Source organism: Hyla sarda, chromosome 9 (assembly GCF_029499605.1).
Source record: "Hyla sarda isolate aHylSar1 chromosome 9, aHylSar1.hap1, whole genome shotgun sequence".
NCBI classification, from domain to species: Eukaryota; Metazoa; Chordata; class Amphibia; order Anura; family Hylidae; genus Hyla; species Hyla sarda.
This window is the reverse complement of record NC_079197.1, coordinates 9,713,460-9,731,631: the sequence shown is the minus strand read 5'-3', so window position 1 is coordinate 9,731,631 and position 18,172 is coordinate 9,713,460. Positions and strand designations below refer to the sequence as shown.

Genomic DNA, 18,172 nt, shown 5'->3' with positions numbered 1-18,172 from the left:
GTACATATATAATTATATACAGTATATACCCAGGTTATACCAGCATGGTCCATATCACTATATACAGGAGATATATAACTTATACCAGCTGTACATATATAATTATATACAGTATATACCAGGTTATACCAACATGGTCCATATCACTATATACAGGAGATATATAACTTATACCAGCTGTACATATATAATTATATACAGTATATACCCAGGTTATACCAGCATGGCCCATATCACTATATACAGGAGATATATAACTTATACCAGCTGTACATATATATTATATACAGTATATACCAGGTTATACCAGCATGGTCCATATCACTATATCCAGGAGATATATAACTTATACCAGCTGTGCATATATATTATATACAGTATATACCAGGTTATACCAGCATGGTCCATATCACTATATCCAGGAGATATATAACTTATACCAGCTGTACATATATATTATATACAGTATATACCAGGTTATACCATCACTGTATATATAACATAAGACGATGTTCTGAGACGTTCCTCATTTATGTTTAGATAAAAGCTGGTTTGGGCGCTGCGGAGCTGCCGTGCCCCCTGTCACTGCTGTGGGTCCCTGGAGAAATACCTGTGCAGCAGATTCGCCTTACACTGCTCTCGCTCATTTACGTTCTGCTGGCAGATTGCACTTTTATAAATTCCCAGTTGTCGAGTCCTAATTCAGACAAAGTAAGGAGAGAGAAAATAAAGCGTAAGGAATGTTTGTCTTATCCGAGCACAATGGGAGGGGCAGGGCACAAAGACAAGCGTCTTTTAAGGGACCATAAATTTAGAAGTCCCTCTAAGGCCTCATTCACATTGAGTGGTACTGCTTCTTATTAACCAGTAATGGAGCCTTTTTATAAGGTAGAATTCTGGGAAATGTTTCTAGAACCATTTCTATTGAAATCTACATTGTCACTGTATACAGCGTTGTATAGGATTAGAAAAAAAAAAAATATCATAATTTTTTTTTTTTTTTTACTAGAAACAGTGCCACTCTTGCTTATAGGTTGTTTCTGGTATTGCAGCTCAGCTCATTTAATTCAATTCTGTACTAAGGGTCAAAAAACTTGTAACGTCACATTGATATCAATCATAACAATAGATGAGAAGCACATTTCGGGGATCCTTCAGGGGCCCACAATGCCCCATTCAGCAATCCAAAGGATGGAGAAGAAGGAGGAGGGAGCAGACTGATTGTGTACGGGCCCCTACCCTTGTAGTCTATGGCACTGTAGTCTATACTTAGCCGTCCCCATCCTTTATCTCCACCTGTACTTAGCTCCCTCCTAACGCTTTCAAACTTTTGACCCAGACCTACATATTATAAATAATAGCGTACCTATCCTTTTAGAAGATTCTTAAAATTCTGCCTGGTTTTGTAGATTAACCCTTTAAGTGGTGACACAGTGTTTTTGTGCTTTCAGTGCTGTTATTGAGCCCAAGAGTCCCCTCCATGGGACAGGAGAAAAGCCAGGCTGTTTCCTAGCAGCACCCACACAGGTACTTCCTCCCTTACATCTCTAGCCAATCACAGTACAACACTCAGTCCTTACTCTATGCCAGTGTTTCCCATCCAGGGTGTCTTCAGCTGTTTCAAAACTACAACTCCCAGCATGCTTGGACAGAAAACGGCTGTCCAGGCATGCTGGGAGTTGTAGTTTTGCAACAGCTGGAGGAACTTTGGTTAGGTAAAAAAATTATGGAGAGACATCCAATAAAAAAAGCATACAAGGCAATATATCGTAAATACTCTTTGAGATGACCACCCAAAATTTTATTGAAAGTGACGTTCTTTGGGGGGTGGGAGTTTCTTTCTTTTTTTTTTTTTTTTTTGGGTGGGGGTGGGGGGGTGTCTTCCTAAATAATAAAGTCAGTATATAAAATATATGCTGGAACTAAAAATCGTTATTGGGAAATCCCATCTGGATAAGGGGGTGGTCTTCTCAAATGGGGGTGGTCTTTTATAGAGTTTTTACCTATAGGCGATGGTATAGAGCTGTAGGGGAGGTGTATAACTACTGTATATCCTGATCCCATAGAAATAGCAGCAGCAGTATATAGAAAGAGCTGGAGGGGAGGTGTATAACTACTATATATATATATATATATATATATATATATATCTATCCTGATCCCATAGAAATAGCAGCAGCAGTATACAGATAGAGCTGGAGGGAAGGTGTATAACTACTATACATCCTGATCCCATATAGATAGCAGCAGTATACAGGTAGAGCTGGAGGAGAGGTGTATAAATGCTATATATCCGGATCATACGAAATAGCAGCAGCAGTATACAGATAGAGCTGAAAAGGAGGTGTATAACTACTATATATCCAGATCCCATAGAGATAACAGCTGCAGTATACAGATAGAGCTAGAGAAAAGGTATATAACCACTAAATATCCTGATCCCATAGAGATAGCAGCAGCAGTATAGAGATAGAGCTGGAGGGGAGGTGTATAACTACTATATATCCTGATCCTATAGAGAGAGCAGTAGTTTGCAGATAGAGCTGGAGAGGAGGTGTAAAACTACTATATGTCCTGATCCCAAAGCGATAGCAGCAGCAGTATATAGATCTGGGTAGTGAGGGGTCTGGGAACTACCAGGAATCGTCTGGTAGGTGATGATGTTATCCTATAGTTTACAGGAAGTCAGCTGACCCAGGACTGACCTCCTTTTAACACATTAATGTTAATGTGGGAAACATTATTTTTTTAAATCAACAGGTGCCAGAAAGTCAAACAGATTTGTACATTACTTCTATTTAATAACCTAATTCTTCCAGTACTTATCAGCTGCTATATGTTCCACAGGAAATTCTTTTCTTTTTGAATTTTCTGTCCACAGTGCTCTCTGCTGACACCTCTGTCCATGTCAGGAACTGTCCAGAGCAGAGGTTTGCTATGGGGATTTTCTCCTACTCTGGACAGTTCCTGACATGGACAGAGGTGTCAGCAGAGAGCTCTGTGGTCAGACTGAAAGAACTACACAACTTCCTGTGGAGCATAGAGCAGCTGATAAGTACTGGAAGGATTAAGATTTTTAGAAGTAGATAGAAATCATTTACAAATCTGTTTAACTTTCTTTAAAGTTTTGTTTTCTACTGGAGTACCCCTTTAAGTCAAATTAGTATTTGTGAGTCATACTAGTGATCACATGACTAAATTAAAGTAATGAAAAATACAAAACAAACTAGCGCACAATTAAAAGTGAAAAAGGACTTGGATATCCACTGAAAGTAAATGCTGCAACACCCAGAACAATCACCAGTAAAGATGATTCCAAAACTTGGTATTGGTCAAACATCCAGTCAACACACAGAGAAGGCAACAGTAACATGACAACAAGGCAGGAAAGAGACTCGGGGTACATTGGGAATGGGATTATAGGGTCTTAGTAGATGGTAACTTTCCCTAGTGTGGAAGGACTACTCACTACGTTCACACGGGCGGATTTATTTGCGGGTTTCCCGCTGTGTATATGAAAGGGGGCGGGCTCTTCTCGGCTGTCCGCAGCAGATTTTCCGCGGCAGAATTTAAGCTGCGGAAAATCTGCTGCAAGCCCCATTGAAGTCAGTAGGGTCTGTGGCGGATTTTCGGCAGTGGAAATTCCACCAGCGGAAAATTTGCTGCGGACAGCCGAGAAGAGCCCGCCCCCTTTCAAATACGCAGCGGGAAAACCCGCAAATAAATCCACCTGTGTGAACGTACCCTTAGCCTAGACAGTGCAATCACCCTAATAGGGGTGGCCCTGTGCAGGAACCTGTCCCTCCCTATATGAGCCTATCCCCTCTTACAAGTGTGTTACCCACTTGGACTCGTAGGTACAATACTACCCCAGACACTAAACAAATGCCAAAATAAAGCAAACTCATCCAATTGTTTTGCACAGTGACCAAAAGCTGTCTGCAAAACACACATAACAAACATAGCAGAAACAAAACAATACTTAAATGGGCACTGTCAGACACAAAAAAAATTTGATATGTTGTATAGCATGCAAAACCAATAGGTTTTGCAATTGCTTTCCTTAGAAAATTTTCAGTATTTGATACTGAAAAAGCCAGTCAAACAACTACCCCCCTGCCTGCTTGGACACATACTAGTCCTGCTGTGTCCATGAGTCATCACCTATGTCATGGACACACTTCCTTGATTGACAGGTGTGAGTGCAGGGCTCAGAGCTGGAGGAAAAATCCTCCCACTGTCAGCTTGTGTCCCTCTACTGTCAGTGAGGAGAAGCTGGGAGTTGTAGTTTTGCTAATGCTAGGGGAGATGTGAGCAGACAGCATACTGAGGGAGGGGGCGGAGACCTGCACAGTGAGGCCACGCCCCCTCCCTTTGAGAGGAATTCAGACTAGTGAGCTAAATTAAAAGTGTAATAAAAAAATAAATAAAGGTGCTAGACACCAATTATTACACAAATTATATGTACATGGTCAGGATTAGGTACTGAGTGATATATAAAAAAAAAAACATTTTTTTGTTGGATCTGACGGGTACGCATTCACGTCCCAACGTGTTTCGGCAGACAAGTCTACTCAGGGGACAATGACCAATAATAGATGGCTGTGATGTCCAGATGGAATGATGACGTTCATCTCCGTATTGATAAATGGATATGTGACAAGGTGACGGTATACATCAGGATATCCCTCCGACAGACACTACTAGCAGAACAGCTAACCCTGTGGATTTACAACCAGTTTATAGCTGTATTCATTTCACAGCCTACAACTGTTGGGGATACTGAGAGTTGTAGTTACAGCTGGTGTGATGGTTTTTGGTTCGACCATGAATGAGTCAGTGCCAGTTCAGCCCGGGGAATGTATTGATATTATGCTGCTCATATATAGAGGTGTGAGAGATGGAATGACTGTATCAGCTGGTGGGAAATGGATGAGGGTGGGCACAACGACAGGAGGAACCGTGGGCTGCACTTCTGCAGGAATGTGAGCGAAAAGTGAGAATGGAAGAAGGAGCAGGTGAAAGTCACTAGTGGGGAAAGTAGGATAGGCCATGGAAAGAGGGGATATGGTGATGGGCAGAACGTAGCTCGCCCCCTTCACACCCAGCTGGCACCTTCATACAGGGCACCATGGACCCCCGCAGCTTTTTCTCCATTACCCCCACTCTCTGTTATCACACATGGCACCCAGCCCTCCTCCCCCTCACTCACACATCCCAGATGGATTACAGCCTCACAGGATGATGAGAAGAAGAAGCTTTCCTCCGAGCTCCGCTATTACACCAGATTCCATGGGCTGTAGGCTACGAAGAAGGTAAGTGAGCAACGACCCCCATCATCCCTGCTTCACCTCTAGGGGGGGGGGACACCTGAGGTCTCCCTCACCCAACGCTAAAGAGGAGACTAAGCAGTGCTGAGCGGGTATTGATTATAGGGAACAAGGTATGAATGAGGCTGAGGAGGAGAGAAGGTGAACGAGGAGCGATGGTCGGGATGGAGAGGAGGTAAGGCTTGTGTGTGCGGAGGAGAAAGTTAGGGTACTAAAGGGGTTAAATGTGAAAAGAAAGCTATACATGCATATAATGTACAAATGTCTAGCTCAGGACAAAGAAACTTTGCTTCTTTTTATTCTTAACGTTTTAGTCGATTATGTTCGGCGCCAGGGAGAGCAATACATTGTGTATGGCAGTGTTTTCCCAACCAGGGTGCCTCCAGCTGTTGCAAAACTACAACTCCCAGCATGCTCGGACAGCCTTCGGCTGTCCGAGCATGCTGGGAGTTGTAGTTTTGCAACAGCTGGAGGCACCTTGGTTGGGAAAACACTGTCACACACAATGACAGCATTCGGCTGTCCGAGCATGCTGGGAGTTGTAGTTTTGCAACAGCTGGAGGCACCCTGGTTGGGAAAACACTGTCAAACACAATGACAGCCTTTGGCTGTCTGAGCATGCTGGGAGTTGTAGTTTTGCAACAGCTGGCGGCCCCTTGGTTGGGAAAACACTGTCGTACACAATGACAGCCTTCGGCTGTCCGAACATGCTGGGAGGTGTAGTTTTGCAACAGCTGGCGGCACCTTGGTTGGGAAAACACTGTCATACACAATGACAGCCTTCGGCTGTCCGAGCATGCTGGGAGTTGTAGTTTTTCAACAGCTGGAGGCACACTGGTGTATGGATTAGGAAAAATATATGACGCCAGTAGGGAAAGAATTAACTCATTTGTCCGTCTGAAAGGGTTAAACAATGCAGGAAGGAAGAGGTTAAGGGTTCGCTATGGTCTGCGAAAATATGGAGGAAGAAATGTAAAGGCGAAGGCTGTGGAAGATGAAGGGTTAAGGCAAAACTTGGGAGAGAAAGGGTTAAAGGGATTATCCAAGATTAGAAAAACATAGTGTCTTTCTTCTCCCCCCCCCCGAAATACACGGCCGCTCCCATCATCAGGTTGTGTGCGGTATTACAGTTCAGCTCCATTCACTTCAACCGAACTGAGCTGCAATACCACTTACAACCTGACTACAATAGGGGGGCGCTGTTACTTTTAACAAAAAAAAAAACAGCTCTGTTTTTCTAATCCTGGCCATGTGTAAGACTCCGGAAAGGGGTTACATTATCTACAGTAAATATCTACTGTTAGGGGCTCATTCACACTACGGAATCTCCATGGCAGAACAAGCCGGCCGTAGGAACGCAGCCGCGCACGTGTCAAGCCTCATTGACAACAGCGCAGTCCAGGCAGAATTACACCAAAAAAAGATGAAACATGTTTATTCATTTTGGCGCAGTAAGGAATACATAGTTCCAGCGGTGGAACGTCTGCGGCGTAAATTACGCAATGCGAACGGCGAAGCAGAATCCTATTGAAAAAAATTTAAAAATCTGCATTACCGAGTGGGAAATGTCGTGTGAATGGGCCCTAAAACTGGAAAAGAGCGCTGTAATTTTTTTTAGTGAGAGATAAATAGTTAAATACTGTAGAACTAGAAAAAAAGAAGTGCGAAAGCTCTGGAAAACCGAAAGGGTTAAGTCGTCTACGTAAGGATCCGGGAGCGGAAGGGTTAAGTCCGCTCTATCAGGATCCAACAGGTTGGCGGACGTCTCATCTAAAAATAAAGCAATTTTTTTTCATCTGCTTTTATATATGATCAGAAAAAAAAGTGGATGAAAAAGCAGCGAGCGTGTAGAATGCGCGGAGCCCTCCGGAGCCTCCTGCCCCTGTGATGAGCCGCGCCGATTGTTGTGCGCTCAGTACGCAGCGTGCCTCATCCGCTCACACACTCCCTATTATCTCCTCTGCCTCTTTATTGCCATCAGCCCCCATTTACATGCAGCGGGGGTCACTACCAAAAACACTGAAGAATAAAAAAAAAGACCCCTTTAATCTTTACGTGTGAATGAGGGCAACGCCGCGTGACCCCGCAGAGCCGACCGTCATGTGACCCGATAATTGGAGGCGCTTGATACAATGTAGCAAAGATCAAAACAGGGCCTGCTTTTTATTTTGTTTTGCTTTTTAGGGCACATAAAAAAAAAAAATGAGGTAAAGGGTGGTGGTCTCTAAACTGTGGTGGTCTCCAGCTGGTGCAAAACTACAACTCCCAGCAGTCTACTGCTATAAAGGAATCAGTCTTTGGCTATCAGGGCATGCTGGGAGTTGTAGTTTTGTAACATGTGGCAGTCTACTGCTATAAAGGAATCAGTCTTTGGCTATCAGGGCATGCTGGGAGTTGTAGTTTTGTAACATGCGGCGGTCTGCTATAGAGGAATCAGTCTTTGGCTGTTGGGGAATGTTGGGAGTTGTAGTTTTGGACGCCGTTTATCCAGATATGACAGTACTGTGTATACCTCAATCCTGTAGCTCTCCAGCTTGTCTGGAACTACAACTAAAAGCATGCGCAAGAGCTTCACTAACGTCATCTATATTCTCCTTCCAGGAAGTATCTTTAGTATTGTCACCAAAAGAAGCCTGGAACCTGTACCCTCCAGCCTGTACTCATCATCTGCTTCTCATCACCTTCCAGCCTGTACTCATCATCTGCTTCTCATCACCCTCCAGTCTGTACTCATCATCTGCCTCTCATTACCCTCCAGCCTGTACTCATCATCTGCTTCTCATCACCCTCCAGTCTGTACTCATCATCTGCCTCTCATCACCCTCCAGTCTGTACTCATCATCTGCTTCTCATCACCCTCCAGCCTGTACTCATCATCTGCTTCTCATCACCCTCCAGCCTGTACTCATCATCTGCTTGTCATCACCCTCCAGCCTGTACTCATCATCTGCTTCTCATCACCCTCCAGCCTGTACTCATCTGCTTCTCATCACCCTCCAGCCTGTACTCATCATCTGCTTCTCATCACCCTCCAGCCTGTACTCATCATCTGCTTCTCCTCACCCTCCAGCTTGTACTCATCATCTGCTTCTCATCACCCTCCAGCCTGTACTCATCATCTGCTTCTCATCACCCTCCAGCCTGTACTCATCATCTGCTTCTCATCACCCTCCAGCCTGTACTCATCATCTGCTTCTCCTCACCCTCCAGCCTGTACTCATCATCTGCTTCTCATCACCCTCCAGCCTGTACTCATCTGCTTCTCATCATCCTCCAGCCTGTACTCATCATCTGCTTCTCATCACCCTCCAGCCTGTACTCATCTGCTTCTCATCACCCTCCAGCCTGTACTCATCATCTGCTTCTCCTCACACTCCAGCCTGTACTCATCTGCTTCTCATCACCCTCCAGCCTGTACTCATCATCTGCTTCTCATGACCCTCCAGCCTGTACTCATCTGCTTCTCATCACCCTCCAGCCTGTACTCATCATCTGCTTCTCCTCACACTCCAGCTTGTACTCATCATCTGCTTCTCATCACCCTCCAGCCTGTACTCATCTTCTTGCTTCTCATCATCCTCCAGCCTGTACTCATCATCTGCTTCTCATCACCCTCCAGCCTGTACTCCTCATCTGCTTCTCCTCACCTTTCAGCCTGTACTCATCATCTGCTTCTCATCACCCTCCAGTCTGTACTCATCATCGGCTTCTCATCACCCTCCAGCCTGTACTCCTCATCTGCTTCTCCTCACCTTTCAGCCTGTACTCATCATCTGCTTCTCATCATCCTCCAGCCTGTACTCATCTGCTTCTCATCACCCTCCAGCCTGTACTCATCATCTGCTTCTCGTCATCCTCCAGCCTGTACTCATCATCTCCTTCTCATTACTCTACGGACTGTTCTCATCCTCCTGCTTCTAATCATTCTCCAGCCGGTACTCATGATCTACTTCTCATCACCCTCCAGCCTATACTCATCATCTGCTTCTCATCACCCTCCAGTCTGTACTCATCATCTGCTTCTCCCCACACTTCAGCATGTAGTCAACATCTGCTTCTCATCACAGTCCAGCCTGTACTCATCATCTGCTTCTCATCACCCTCCAGCCTGTACTCATCATCTGCTTCTCATCACCCTCCAGCCTGTACTCATCACCTGCTTCTCCCCACACTTCAGCCTGTAGTCAACATCTGCTTCTCATCACCCTCCAGCCTATACTCATCATCTGCTTCTCATCACCCTCCAGCCTGTACTCATTATCTGCTTCTCCCCACACTTCAGCCTGTAGTCAACATCTGCTTCTCTTCACCCTCCAGCCTGTACTCGTCATCTGCTTCTCACCACCCTTCAGCCTGTACTCATCATCTGCTTCTCATCACCCTCCAGCCTGTACTCATCATCTGCTTCTCATCACCCTCCAGCCTGTACTCATCACCTGCTTCTCCCCACACTTCAGCCTGTAGTCAACATCTGCTTCTCATCACCCTCCAGCCTATACTCATCATCTGCTTCTCATCACCCTCCAGCCTGTACTCATCATCTGCTTCTCCCCACACTTCAGCCTGTAGTCAACATCTGCTTCTCTTCACCCTCCAGCCTGTACTCATCATCTGCTTCTCATCACCCTCAAGCCTGTACTCATCATCTGCTTCTCCCCACACTTCAGCCTGTAGTCAACATCTGCTTCTCTTCACCCTCCAGCCTGTACTCATCATCTGCTTCTCATCACCCTCCAGCCTGTACTCGTCATCTGCTTCTCATCACCCTTCAGCCTGTACTCATCATCTGCTTCTCATCACCCCCAGCCTGTACTCATCCCCCTCCAGCCTGTACTCATCATCTGCTTCTCCTCACCCTCCAGCCTGTACTCATCATCTGCTTCTCATCACCCTCCAGCCTGTACTCATCATCTCCTTCTCATCATCCTCCAGCCTCTACTCATCATCTGCTTCTCATCACCCTCCAGCCTGTACACATCATCTGCTTCTCATCACCCTCCAGCCTGTACTCATCATCTGCTTCTCATCACCCTCCAGCCTGTACTCATCATCTGCTTCTCATCACCCTCCAGACCGTACTCATCATCTGCTTCTCATCACCCTAAAGCCCGTACACATCATCTGCTTCTCATCACCCTCCAGCCTGTACTCATCATCTGCTTCTCATCACCCTCCAGCCTGTACTCATCATCTGCTTCTCATCACCCTCCAGCCTGTACTCATCATCTCCTTCTAATCATCCTCCAGCCTGTACTCATCATCTGCTTCTCATCACCCTCCAGCCTGTACACATCATCTGCTTCTCATCACCCTCCAGTCTGTACTCATCATGTGCTTCTCATCACCCTCCAGCCTGTACTCATCATCTGCTTCTCATCAACCTCCAGCCTGTACTCATCATCTGCTTCTCATCATCCTCCAGCCTGTACTCATCATCTGCTTCTCATCACCCTCCAGTCTGTACTCATCATCTGCTTCTCATCACCCTCCAGCCTGTACTCATCATCTGCTTCTCATCACCCTCCAGCCTGTACTCATCATCTGCTTCTCATCACCCTCCAGTCTGTACTCATCATCTGCTTCTCATCACCCTCCAGCCTGTACTCATCATCTGCTTCTCATCACCCTCCAGTCTGTACTCATCATCTGCTTCTCATCACCCTCCAGCCTGTACTCATCATCTGCTTCTCATCACCCTCCAGCCTGTACTCATCATCTGCTTCTTATCTTTCATACTTGAAAGGAGGAGTCTATAGGGGGCGCTGCTGGAAGGACGCCATCATTTCATGTTCTGTGGACAGGTGGTTGTACTGAGGTGCAATGGTGTCACAGCTACCTGACCTACAGTGAACATGGCCACCAGCCCCAGGGGGAGATGTGAGGTCACTGTTTAGGGGATATCTAGGGGGCAGAGGAGGGATATTCTAGTCCCTATGTGATATTTCGGGGGTCCCTATGAAGCAGCGTAGAAGATATGTGACGTTATATTCGGGGGTCTCAAGGAGACAGTATAGAGGGGGGGGGGTCTTTAACAGGCAGCATAGGAGATATTCTAGCCCCCTATTTGCCTATTTGTTGTTATATTTGGGGGGTGGTGAGGATATTCTAGCCCCCTATGTGATGTTATATTTGGGGGGGGGGGGTGAAAATATTCTAGCCCCCTATCTGATGTTATATTTGGGGGGTGGTGAGGATATTCTAGCCCCCTATTTGTTGTTATATTTGGGGGGTGATGAGGAGGGATATTCTAGCCCCCTATGTGATGTTATATTCGGGGGTCTCAAGGAGACAGTGTAGAGGATATTCCGGTCCCTTATATGATGGTATATATGGGGGGGGGGGGTCTTTAACAGGCAGCATAGGAGATATTCTAGCCCCCTATTTGTTGTTATATTTGGGGGGTGGTGAGGATATTCTATCCCCCTATTTGTTGTTATATTTGGGGGGGGGGGTGAAAATATTCTAGCCCCCTATTTGTTGTTATATTTGGGGGGTGATGAGGGATATTCTAGCCCCCTATGTGATGTTATATTTGGGGGGGGGGGTGAGGAGGATATTCTAGCCCCCTATGTGATGTTATATTTGGGGGGGGGGGTGAGGAGGATATTCTAGCTCCCTATTTGTTGTTATATTTGGGATATTCTATCCCCCATGTGAGGTTATATTTGGGATATTCTAGTCCCTATGTGATGTTATATTTGGGGGGGGGGGGGGGCGTGAGGAGGATATTCTAGACCCCTATTTGTTGTTATATTTGAGTGGTGGTGAGGAGGATATTCTAGACCCCTATTTGTTGTTATATTTGGGTGGTGGTGAGGAGGATATTCTAGACCCCTATTTGTTGTTATATTTGGGGGGTGGTGAGGATATTCTAGCCCACTATTTGTTGTTATATTTGGGGGGTGGTGAGGATATTCTAGCCCCCTATTTGTTGTTATATTGGGGGGGGGGGGGGTGATGAGGAGGATATTCTGGCCCCTATTTGTTGTTATATTGGGGGGGTGATGAGGAGGATATTCTGGCCCCTATTTGTTGTTATATTGGGGGGGTGATGAGGAGGATATTCTGGCCCCTATTTGTTGTTATATTTGGGGGGTGATGAGGAGGGATATTCTAGCCCCCTATGTGATGTTACATTTGGGGGGGGGGGGGGGTGAGGAGGATATTCTAGCCCCCTATTTGTTGTTATATTTGGGGGGTGGTGAGGATATTCTAGTCCCTATGTGATGTTATATTTGGGGGGTGGTGAGGAGGATATTCTAGCCCCCTATTGTTATATTTGGGGGGGGGTGAGGAGGATATTCTAGCCCCCTATTGTTATATTTGGTGGTCTTTAGAAGCAGCGTAGAAGATATTCTAGTCCCCTAAGATATGTTCTCTTCTAGTCCTCTATGTCAGTGTTTCCCAACCCAGTCCTCAAGGCACCAACAGTCCAGGATTTAAATTTTCCCTCTTCTATTCCAATGGAGTAACTGAAAAACCCCAGAATGTTGGTGTGCCCTGAGGACTGGGTTGGGAAACACTGCTCTATGTGATGTTATATTTGGGGGGTGGTGTGGGGGATATTTTTGCCCCCTATTTGTTGTTATATTTGGGGGGGGGGTGAGGATATTCTAGCCCCCTATTTGTTGTTATATTTGGGGGGTGGTGAGGATATTCTAGCCCCCTATGTGATGTTATATTTGGGGGGTGCTGAGGATATTCTAGCCCCCTATTTGTTGTTATATTTGGGGGGGGGGATATTCTAGCCCCCTATCTGATGTTATATTTGGGGGGTGGTGAGAATATTCTAGCCCCCTATTTGTTGTTATATTTGGGGGGGGGGATATTCTAGCCCCCTATCTGATGTTATATTTGGGGGGTGGTGAGGATATTCTAGCCCTCTATCTGATGTTATATTTGGGTGGTGGTGAGGAGGATATTCTAGCCCCCTATTGTTATATTTGGTGGTCTCTAGGAGCAGTGTAGAAGATATTCTAGGAGATGTTCTCTTCTAGTCGTCTATGTGATGTTATATTTGGGGGGGGGGGGGTGTTGGGGATATTTGAGCCCCCTATTGTTATATTTGGTGGTCTCTAGGAGCAGTGTAGAAGATATTCTAGGAGATGTTCTCTTCTAGTCGTCTATGTGATGTTATATTTGGGGGGGGGGGGTGTTGGGGATATTTGAGCCCCCTATTGTTATATTTGGTGGTCTCTAGGAGCAGTGTAGAAGATATTCTAGGAGATGTTCTCTTCTAGTCGTCTATGTGTTGTTATATTTGGGGGGTGGTGTGGGGGATATTTGAGCCCCCTATGCGATTGTTAATGGGGTCTTTGGACTATACATAACCCTCCTCTCCATCTCTCCTCTCAGCTTCGGTGTCCTCCTCTCCATGTCCTGTCTCTGGTTTCTGGCAGCCACAACCTCCTACACCAAGCACAATGTCCAGATGCCCGACCTGTCTCCGCTGTGGCCCCCGCACTATCAGTACTTCACAGACAGCAGCCAGCTGCCCGTCATCTGTAAGTGCCCCCCTCCACCATCTTCCAGCCTCCTTAAAACTTGACATTTTTATTCATCCCCCTCTTATGCCGCGCCAAAATCATAACTCCTCTTCCAAACCTTGCGCTCGTCCAAAGACACCGCGTCCCCAATGGCCGTGCCCTACTTTACAGCTACTCTTCAGCTCATGGATTCCCATAGCCGCCCATTGCATGCCTTCCTGCCCTGACCATTGCCAGGGGAAGGGAAAAAAAAATCATTCCTGTTATTCTTGCCAGATATGTTCCCAGATCCTGGCACAGACTCTTAAGAAATTAGGACCGGGTGTGCACATGCCATCTGCTAGAAAGAGAGAGGAACAGGGCTGCGGCAGAGACTGCGAGAGATTGTGGGGGAGACAGATGGAGAACGATCAGAGAAACAAGTGCGAGGGATAGCGGAGGGTGCAAGAGATGGGAAGGCAAGATGGTGCTAGGGATGGATTCTACAGGCAGTGCTGGGTTCCCCAACCAGGGTGCCTCCAGCTGTTGTAAAACTACAACTCCCAGCATGCCCGGACAGCCAACGGCTGTCCGGGCATGCTGGGAGTTGTAGTTTTGCAACAGCTGGAGGCACCCTGGTTGGGATAAACTTCCAGTGATCAGCTGCAATTGAACAAAGTATTCCATTTCCCAGCAGTGCCACTACAGGGGAGATTAGGAATTACACTTTTTTATTTTATTTATTTTTATGAATTTTATTTATTTATTTAATGTTATTTATTTTTCTTTTTTTTATTAATTTAATAAAATATTTATTTATTTATTGGTTTTTATTTATTTACTTTATTTATTTAATGTTATTTCTTTATTTAATGTTATTTATTTTATTAATGACTTAAGTGATTAATACATTTGATTTAATTTGTAATCAATTTATTTAATGTTTTTTTTATTTATTTAATGTTATTGATTTTTTATTTTGTTTTTATTCATTTAGTGTTATTTATTTTATTTTTATTTATTTAATGTTTTTTCTTTCTTTATTTTATTTATTTAGTTATTTATTAAATGTTATTTATTTTATTTTATATTTATTTTATTTTTCTAATTAATTACTTAAGTGATTTATTCATTTTATTTAATTTACAATCATTTTATTTAATGTAATTTTTTTTATTCATTTTATGTTATTTATTTAATTTGTATTAATTTTATTTATTTAATGTTTTTTTAATTTTATTTATTTATATAATGTTATTTATTAAATGTTACTTATTTAATTACTTAAGTGTTTAATTAATTTTATTTTATTTATAATCAATTTATTTATTTAATGTTTTTTATTTATTTAATTTTATTTATTTATTTAATTAAGTGACATTTTTTTTCATTTATAATTAATAGGATGCCTGTGTACTGGGAGGGGGGGGGGGGACCTCCACACTTAGGGCACTATTACACAGGGCGATTATCTGGCAAATAGGATGTTTCTTACACAGTGCTGTTTTGAAGCCAAAATCACGCGTGGGTCATAATAATTTACATAACCTACAGAAAAGATGCTACTTCTACTTTAGTTTTTTCTCCTCTTTTGATTCCATTTCACACCAAGGGTGGATTAAAAAAAAATTAAATAAAATAAATAAAAAGGGTGGAATTTCTGAGGTATTCTGCAGCAATGTGCACAATGATAAATTTCCGTTCATTCTTTCGGTGGATCCGTTCAGATATGCATTAAAGTCTGTGGTGACCGCGCATGTCGGAGTTGCCGACGCTGGTTTTGGCTTTGAAACTGCATCACAAAACCTGAGCAAAGCTGTACCCTTGTACCATGTTCACACACCTTCAAATTTATTAATTTTTTATGGGTTAAAAAAAAAAACTAGATTTTTGTGTTCCATTTAGAGATGAGCGAACTTACAGTAAATTCGATTCGTCACGAACTTCTCGGCTCGGCAGTTAATGACTTATCCTGCATAAATGAGTTCAGCTTTCCGCTGCTCCCGTGGGCTGGAAAAGGTGGATACAGTCCTAGGAGACTCTTTCCTAGGAATGTATCCACCTTTTCCAGCCCACCGAAGCACCTGAAAGCTGAACTCATTCATGCAGGATAAGTCATCAACTGCCGAGCTGAGAAGTTCGTGACGAATCAAATTTACTGTAAGTTCGCTCATCTCTAGTTCCATTGTTGTCACCAATGCATATAAAAAGGTGAAAATAATTGGCAATACCAATTTATTTTAGCCCATTGTTGGGGGAAAAAAAAGCCAAAATTAAAAAATATAATAAAAAAATTAATTTACAAAAAACAGCGCCACACCTTGTCAGGTTGTATGTGGTATTCCAACACCGTTTTATTGAAGTCAATTATTGAGTGTTATATTTTTATAATTCGATTGTGCATTTGTGCTAAACTGAAAAAAAAAGGAATCCCTCAATTCTTTTAGGGAATAAATAAATAAAAATAAATACATAAAAAAAAAAGCGCAAAAAAATTCACTAACAGAAGTGGCTGCTTTCTGCTACGACACGATCAATATAGGACTTTGAGCCACAATTGTGCAGTCGTCAGCTGCTTAACTAACAAGAGCCAAATGTAAACGCCAAAGTGAGCAGTCGGGCTTAAGCGAGTTCAGGAAAGCCATTAAACTATAAAGAAAAAACTTTAAAAAAATAAAAAAATAAAATAAAAAACTTAAAAATAAATAAATCACTGTGTCCAGTGTAGTAGATGAATAAAAATAAAGTATCCACATAGATTATTGGCACCTGTATGGTTATTGTCTTTCTTTAATCTATATACCTTTATATACATTACAGCTGGGGGGACCTGCCGGGTTGTGTCCGCTCATCGCTGCTGTAACAGGAACCGCATTGAGGAGCGATCGCAGACCGTACAGTGTTCCTGCCTGCCGGGAAAAGTGGCAGGGACAACCCGGGACAAGCCTTCTTGTGTGGACGGTAAGTCATATAAATACAGATAGGTAGGAAAAACTGGCATAGAGTAAGGACTGAGTGTTGTAATTGGCTAGAGATGTAAGGGAGGAAGTACCTATGTGTGTACTTCTGAAGAAAAAAATCCAAAAATGCCACCAATTCTCCCAAGAATAGCTTATGGCAGTGTTTCCCAACCAGTGTACCTCCAGCTGTTGCAAAACTACAACTCCCAGCATGCCGGGACAGCTGTTGGCTGTCCGGGCATGCTAGGAGTTGTAGTTTTGCAACAGCTGCAGGCACCCTGGTTGGGAAACAATGGCTTATTGCCTATAACAGAATGTAAATCCAGTTTCTTGGGCGCAATCCCTGGCTGTCGAATGTGTATTCCTGCAAAATTAGTTCTATCCGGAACACTCCAATACTTAACATTTTTTTTTTATGTGTTCAAGGAATTCCATCCATCCTAAAAGAGAGCGAATTCCAGATTCGAAATGTGTTGCCCCCTTTTTTATTTTTTTTTTATTTTTTTTAAAGAAATGTAAAATAAAAGCCATCTTCATCCTACAAATAATTGAAGTGTTCAGGAAAGAATTATAGGGGTACCCTGGAGAAATTTTTTTTGTTGCAAATGAACTGGGATTTAACCAGAGGAACCCTTTGAGACTTTGTGCGGTAACCCGTCAACTGTTTGTTTAATGTTTAATTGTGTTGTTGTGCCCTAAGCGCGACTCAAAAAGGTGAGCATACATCTTCTTATATTAACAATGCTGGTGGTTTTAAAGTGACGGCACATGTAGCGCTGCTCTGTTATGCATTCTCTCTATTTACTATATAACTGGAACTGACAATGGAAAAGCTTCCCCTTCTGGTAAATTTATTATGAATTTTTGCAATTAAAGGGGTACTCCGCCCCTGGCATCTTATCCCTTATCCAAAGGATAGGGGATAAGATGTCAGATCGCCGGGGTCCCACTGCTGGGGACCCCGTGGATTGCCGCAGCGGCACCGCGCTATCATTACAGCACAGAGCGAGTTCGCTCTGTGCGTAATGACGAGCGATACAGGGGCCGGAGCAGCGTGACGTCATGGCTCCGCCCCTCATGACATCACGGCCCGTCCCCTTAATGCAAGTCTATGGCAGGGGGCGTGATGACCGCCACGCCCCCTCCCATAGACTTGTATTGACGGGGGCGGGCAGTGACGTCACGAGGGGCGGAGCCATGACGTAACGATGCTCCGGCCCCTGTATTGCCCGTCATTACGTGCAGAGCGATCTCGCTCTGCGCAGTAATGATAGCGGGGTGCTGCAGCAGCGATCCCCGGGGACCCCAGCAGCGGGACCCCGGCAATCTGACATCTTATCCCCTATCCTTTGGATAGGGGATAAGATGTCTAGGGGCGGAGTACCCCTTTAAGGGGGTTATCCAGGAATAGATACAC

The 18,172-nt window shown here is 44.2% G+C and overlaps 1 protein-coding gene across 7 annotated transcripts in view; it reads left to right on the top strand.

The window, feature by feature from the left end:
* LOC130291329 (chemokine-like protein TAFA-1) overlaps positions 1 to 18,172 on the top strand; it is a 97,133-nt gene that overhangs the window by 72,550 nt on the left and 6,411 nt on the right. For 2 of the 7 annotated variants that reach the window (XM_056539988.1, XM_056539993.1), the window contains exon 3: positions 16,616 to 16,756. In XM_056539988.1, coding sequence (XP_056395963.1) covers positions 16,616 to 16,756 — 141 coding nt within the window. Of the gene's footprint in view, positions 1 to 540; positions 734 to 1,451; positions 1,528 to 4,958; positions 5,316 to 13,685; positions 13,835 to 16,615; positions 16,757 to 18,172 lie in introns of those variants that run through there. The other 5 variants (XR_008847884.1, XR_008847885.1, XM_056539989.1 and 2 more) reach the window with 5 other exon arrangements.